General features: G+C 35.0%; 2 protein-coding genes across 2 annotated transcripts; both read right to left on the reverse strand.

Moving 5' to 3' along the window:
- Nucleotides 1–1,877: 1,877 nt before the first annotated feature.
- On the reverse strand, nucleotides 1,878–3,563 carry LOC110661057 (uncharacterized). Its single transcript, XM_021819579.2, has one exon. It carries the CDS (start codon nucleotides 3,021–3,023, stop codon nucleotides 2,076–2,078), a length of 948 nt encoding a protein of 315 aa, XP_021675271.1. The 5' UTR covers nucleotides 3,024–3,563; the 3' UTR covers nucleotides 1,878–2,075.
- Nucleotides 3,564–5,292: 1,729 nt separating this feature from the next.
- Nucleotides 5,293–6,180, reverse strand: LOC131176039 (GRF1-interacting factor 3-like; the record flags this gene model as incomplete). Its single annotated transcript, XM_058141107.1, is given in 2 exon segments — nucleotides 5,293–6,026; nucleotides 6,096–6,180. Coding segments are annotated over 2 exon segments (472 nt in total), but the record flags the coding sequence as incomplete, so codon positions are not given.
- Between the last annotated feature and the right edge of the window lie 864 nt (nucleotides 6,181–7,044).

A 7,044-nucleotide genomic window follows, 5' to 3' on the forward strand; every position in this document is an offset into this window, starting at 1 on the left:
TTGAAATTTAGAATCTAATGCCTTGTTTGATTGAATACAGTATAATTCATTAATATATTATATTATTAACACATTTGAAAAAATAATAGAGTATATAATGATTAATAAATTGTAAAATGAAAATACAAAATCTTTAAATCATGTTAATCCATTAAATTGGTGGTTTGACCATTTTCAAGAATATTTTTTTTAAATAAGGAGAAAAATCATATCGTTCGTTATAAAACCATGATAAACCATAACTCAAACAAGGGGTAAAAGTTGGGTTTTTTTTTTGTCCAACCTCAGATCAAATTAGGTTGAAATTGATAAACTCAAAAATTCAGTTTCATTCAATCCATCTTAAAAAATTAAAAGGTTTTTAATTACTTTCAGGAAAAATTAAATTGAAATTAAAATCAAAATTGTTTTAAATTGGAGTTGACGTCATCACAAATTGAGTCCACGAAAGTCGATTCAAGATCCAAAGAATTATGACCCAAAACCTGTTGATCCACATCGGGTATAAGGCAACAGTATTAAATATAAAAATTTGAATAAAACCACTGATTCTGGAGTAAAATGGGCCCATAACCGAGCCGTGGCGGGATAGGTTCAATGTTACATAGACAGGTTTAATTTGAGCACATGTTCAATGCGCGAGTCTCGTTTACGTTTAAATACATATGTTTCTGCAGTTTCATAAGAATCTTGATCCAATCCTCAATGTCTGTTATTTCGGCACGTAAGAATTTCATAACGAGAACACTCCAAGGACAATAAACGAAGTGATCAGATTCCCATTCGAAACACGTTTAGAGTTTGGGCGGCAGGTATCGGTGGTCCCAACGGTCCGATGAGTGATGACTCGTTAAGTCGTCATCTCATCTCTATGGACAACCTTGGTCCTAAAGCTGCAGAATTGGGCAGATGGGTCATGGGTTGCTGGTTCGTTTCCCAACACAAGAACTTGGTCAATGTTGAGCCCCATCTAGAGGCTTGAATCTATCAGCCCATATCGAGATTGCTGGACTTTCTTATCATTATCAAACTAAGCTAGGTGATAAAGCAGTCTCGTTTGTAGGCCTAAAATGACACATGGTCCATGCCATCTCTTTATTAAATAAGGCCTAAAGCCCAAATTTATCCATTCAACCTACCCACCTTGTCCATGTGTCATGTGGCTCTATTTTTTTATTATTATTATGCAGCAATTATTGAATAATTATTGTATATGATTACTTATCTTTGTAAATATTTTTATAAATCATTGAATGTTATTTTTTTTATAAAATTTATTAAATTTTAATTTGATTTCATAAAATTTACTGTGATCAAAAATTAAAAATTTTCATATTATTCTGTTAACATATCAATTATTTTATAAATAAAATTATTTAATCAGTAATTATTGATAGAGAAAAAATAAAGAAATGAGAGAAATTTGATGTTAAGAGAAATAAGATACATTTTGTTTAAAAAAAATATTAAAATAAGATAATTTTATTTATAAAATAATTGATAAGTCAGTAAATTATTTTAAAAATTTTTAATTTTTAATCATCATATCTTTTATAAAATTAAATTAAAATTTAATAAATTTTATAAAAAAAATTAAAATTTAATGACTTTTATAAAAATATTTATAAAATTGAGTAATCACATGTAATATTTATTCATAATTATCATTAAATAATTTCTAATTTATACATTTTTAAATTAGTTTTATAATAAATTTTATTTTAAAAAAAATAATTATTTTGGCTATATAACTCATTGTTGTTATTCAATTCATTATATATTTTTTCAAAATAAAGCGCAAACGGTCTAACTTGCTCATTCTCCTCAATTAATCAGTCGAACAAAAATGCGGTTATTAAGCAATCGAACAGCTAAAGGAGGACAAAATCACTCTCCAACTTTATTGTATTATTATTATTATTCAAAAGCATAGCCAATGAAAGCCAAAAGTGAAAAAAATAAAATAAAATAAAGTGAGTATTGCACTTCACTTGCATCTATGGTCTTCTTCCTTGACGTACTGCACATGACTGGTAAAATTTACTCAATTGACAGCGGTAACGCCAAGTCCCTAATTAGGATATAGGACTAGAAGGAGAATCGATCACCCAATGTTGGCCATCCGTTTGAATTTGAAGCCCATTCATTTGAGCAAACAAGTTAACTGCTCTTCTTACGCCTCTATTATCAGCACCGGTGAAATAATCGTGCCCAAAAATTACTCCACCGGGTCTCAATATCCGATAAGCTCGGTTTATATCCGCCCAAGCCGAATTAAAATCATGACCCGCGTCTATCTCAATCAAGTCGCTATATACGCCCCACTCACACAGTTTCTCCAGAGCCGACCCGCTAGAGAACGGCACGGGTAAAACCGATTTGGTGGCATTCGTGTAAATAACATTTTGCATGAATTGATACAGTAGCATAACGTCACCGTTTACCATGTCAATGTACTTGAACCGGTCGCGAAACCCTGGCCACCCACGAAAATCGTCAATGCAGAGAATATGCGAGTTAAGTCCGAGTTTACGGGTCAACTCGGCCATGTGGAGTGCCGACGCGCCCAAGAAAGTGCCGACCTCTATGATCACCTGAGGCTTCACTCTTTGGATGAGGTGTTCGAAAACAGCGCCATATGATCCCCAACCCTTCAATCTTTTGCCTCGAAGGAGACTTCTGACATGCGCTGGAGGGAAATTGTCGTAGGGCGAGGTGGAGTTATAAATTCGATCAAGAATCGTTTGACGGACGAGTCTAGAGGGAAGCGGCTTGGCGCAGTGAGTTGTGACTCGAAAGTTGTCGAGTTGGGTGTGGATGCTGTTGGCCGGTCCAATGATTTTGATGGCAGGCTCCGGAGATAAGGGTGGCTGGAAGCTGGGGGATGGGGCTGACAAGTAACCCAGGGCATAGGCTAGCAGAAACAGGATAACGTACGCCGCAGGAGAATGGAAGAGCTTGAAAGAAAATCTTGTTTTCTTGCTCCCGTGAATATGATGGAAAGACTCTTGCTCTTCTTTCATGTCTGTGTGAGTAGTTTCTTGTTTAAAAGTTGAAAGGGAGAGGCTAAAGCTTAGTGGGGACGACAATTATGAATTCTGTATTGGGTTTCATTGCTTCTTGTTTAATGTTGAAAAGACTATTGGAAAACAGAGAACCAACAAGCACCAAGTTTATCCAGTAGTAGAAAAAAAGAAGAAGGAGATAAAGGATGCTTTGGTTCAGAGAGACGACAATAGGGTTGCGTGATTAATACACAGATGGGTGAATTGGAAAGGACCTGGAAACGTAGGCAAAGCTAGAGAGGTTAGAACTGTTAAGTTCAGAGGCTGCACTTAATTTTGATCAAGACCTTGGACTTAAAGATAACCAAGTCATTTTTCCAAAGTCTTTTTAATCTCTTTATTTATTTTCTTTACTTTGAACGGGTCATCATTCTCCTTGATATCTTCTTTGTCAAATCGGAAGCAGGCAAAACATCAACATTCTCTGTATTTTAATAATGGCATAATTGTTGGTCTTAAGTTCACAAATGACATGAGGATTGCTTTTGAATCCCTAGCAGTTGGCACATAGAATACATTTTTTCTCGGATCATCAACAAAATTTAGAATAGACAATTATCAGTTTCTTGCGCTGCAATTCTCCAAGCTTGATCCGATATGGATTCCCACATTCTCCTCCAAATTTGTTATCTAATGAAAAGGCAAATCTTCAAGATTACGATCAGTCCCCTTTTTCCCTTTGGTTTGACCCCTCCATCCTGAGGTAATACAGAAGTCACTTTCAGGTGATATATATACAAATTTTTACGAATTGAGGGGTAGATGTGAATATTTTTTTTTTTATGTGGGATTAGAGGAGTGAGATTCGAATCTTGGACCTTAAAATCCAAAGGATAGAGATGTTAGAGAGAGAGAGAGAGAGAGAGAGAGAGAGAGAGAGAGGTGTTGAAGTGTCTCTTTGAATAGAGTGAGAAAACAGTAAGAAGGAGAGAGGATAAGAATTAGGGAAGGCAAAGAGGATTACTATAAAAAAAAATTATATTTAGAAATATGCATGAATTAATGAAAAGATAATAATATATATTTTTATATTTGAAAATATGAGAAGGAAAAGTAAATTTAAAGATGTAGAACTCTCACCTCCCCCGTCTCCGTATAAGAAAAATCTGAATATAAAAAAAATTGAGATTTGATAGGTAAGAGATGATAAGATTTACTCTTAATTACTTTTATACTCTATTAATTTACTCCTTTTAGATTAAGAGAATATAACTCACAATCTTTACTTTTATTTATTTCTTCTTCACCTTCGTCCAAGCAGACATAAGGGGAAGAGGGAGAAGATTTAAGGGGGGAGAAAATTGAGATTTCGGTAAAATGTGCTCTTGTTTTTGTGTATTTTTTTTTATCTGCTCTGAAAGCTCGCATGAAATCTGTGTTTTCATTCATTTTACACAACCTTTCAGTGTGTATATGAAAAAAAATTTTTTTAAAAATGTAAAAAATGCTTTATGCTGATGCGTTTTCTGTATCATGAATTATTTCATTTCCGCTTCATTGTCATATTCAAAATTTGCTTCAGAAGTTGATTAGTTAGTTTGAGATGTAGTTATAAAATAAGGTATATTTTGATCATAATGCCAAAACTACTCTTTCATTTAGGAAAGTTACTCGTTATCCGCTTTCCATTCTGTTATCTTCTTCCTCTTAAGGTTCTTGTTTCTTTTTCGGTTTTCATGCATTTTTTTTGTTTTCCTTTTCTTCCCATTATTGTTTATGGGTCATGGCATCAGAAATTAACAGAAGGCAATGAACCAAAACCACCATGGCATCAGAAATGATCAGGAGAAAATACTAACTAAACTACATCAAAACAGAAATGCTGTCTTCCGCAATTTCAGCCAGGATATAGGCTTGAAATGAATTATTTGTATCCCCTGGCATCACATTTAGCATTAAAGTTTGGGCCGCCGCACTAAAAAATAGTGTTTTAGTGTTTTCTTTCTTATAGAAAAACACGACTATGAGAAATGATACATGCATATTAAGCGTATCTAATAATTTCTCTAAAGTTTGAGAGTATACAAAAAAATACCACTTTAATTTTATTAAAAATATTATTTTCTTATTTTAATATTTTTATAATTAAATTTTAATTTTAAATTAATATATTTTAAAAAGGTATTTTCTCAACAGTACCAAACAGCCCATAGTCTGTTCACTGTTGTCCGTACTCAAAATAACTCACGCGTTTTTATCAACGAAGCCATGACTCTGCCAACAAAAATAACCAACCAAAGACGAGAATTTCTGTGACCAGAATGCGAAAACACCAGCGCATGCATTCGTACCCATTACAAAACGACACACAATTAGGGAGTACAAACTTCCACCTCTTCATTCTACAATCTACAGCTGTCTTTTTCTCACTGCTGGTTTGCATTTCATTCATTGGCGTTACCTAGACGCTCTTACAACTTACCTACCTAATCTGTCAAAACTAGAAAGAAACAAGACACATCCAATTCTTTGTCCAATCTATTGAGAAATCACAGAACAATAACAGTTCTGCTGTAAGCAATGACTACTATCAACAGCCAGATATATCCATTTTGAACCACTCTCCAAGCCATGTCATTTTGCATCCTCAGTACCATCTGCACCGCTGTGACCAGCAGCTGCATTCCCTTGGCCATCAGCACCTGATGCCCCAGCCTCCGAGGCATCCTGTTTGCTTCCCCCACGAACATCATTAGAGCCTGCAGTTGCAGATGGGCCATTGCTTCCAAGAGTTGCCTCAGTATGCATGGGGTGCATGCCATTGTTGGCCCCCATGGGTCTCATTCCCATTTGCCCTTGAATGGCTGCTTGGTGCAACTGCTGAGGATCCTGCATTTGATGAGGGTTATTGAATTGTAATGGCATCTTTTGGGGGAAAATGCCCGACTGCTGAGCCATTGCTGCTGCCTGCGGATGTTGCATGTAATATGCTCCTTGTTGCATAGCAGGATGTGGGGCCATCTGAAAGTGTAGTTGCAGATGAGCAATAAGTATGGGAGTCACTAAACTTCAGAAAGATCAATTACAAACCTGGGGAGGCATTGTTGGTGTCTGTGGCTGGGCATCAGCAATTGCAGCTAAATACATCAAATTCTTTTGCAGCTGGGCTTGATACCTAGTCATGAAGACACGCTCAAACAAGAACTAGAATGCATGTACACATTCAAAAAAAAATAAAGTAAAATAAAAACCATCCGAGAACTCTTTTCATATAGTCCAACGAAAACTCAAGAAAATGCCCCCAAGTTTTATAGGTATATAACCTCTTTTACTACCAATTTTCAAATCCAGTCTGAGCTTGATTCTAAAACATTTCACAGGGATCACAAAACTCACTGTAGGCTCATTTTGTGATCATTATCCTTCAAGAGATACCAAAATTATTCTTGGTCTACACCAATGGGAAAATAATTAAATCTCAGAAATTTCCATAAGAATGGTGCATCAACATATGAAACCAAGGTCTGACCTTCTGAAATTCAATTTCAAAAACCCACGATCAAATAGTACTCATCTTAACATGATGTTTGTTCAACCTAACCATAACACCATTATAAAAATAACCGAACACTTGAATCAAGTGAGATGAAACACCTATAGTAACGAACTGGTTGCCATGTTAACATCTTGGTTTGTAATAGATTAGTAGCCAAAACCAGTATAACCACTAGTTGCACTACACCAACCCATAACATTATCATTAAAAGAACAATTATCTAAGATCATAACATCACACCAGAGTCTACAATTTGTCTTTCCTTTTTCTAATTGATAATTAAGAAAGGTTTATGACTAAGATTATGTAATTCAGAATCAAAGTCATTAAAAGATCAGGCAAAAAACCGAATGGTAGAAGGCCCGCGTAACTCCATGTTTACAATAGAAAGACAATATCATGCTTAAAATAGCATTTAAAAATTTAAATAGGTTGGCAACCTTTCCAAATGCTTAAGGGTGCTTTGGAAACCAAAAGAACTGA

This window comes from Hevea brasiliensis, chromosome 2, assembly GCF_030052815.1.
Source record: "Hevea brasiliensis isolate MT/VB/25A 57/8 chromosome 2, ASM3005281v1, whole genome shotgun sequence".
NCBI lineage: Eukaryota > Viridiplantae > Streptophyta > Magnoliopsida > Malpighiales > Euphorbiaceae > Hevea > Hevea brasiliensis.

Bases quoted from the DNA above. Each gene is read 5' to 3' on its own strand.
- LOC110661057 (XM_021819579.2), bottom strand. From the start codon at position 3,023: ATGAAAGAAGAGCAAGAGTCTTTCCATCATATTCACGGGAGCAAGAAA.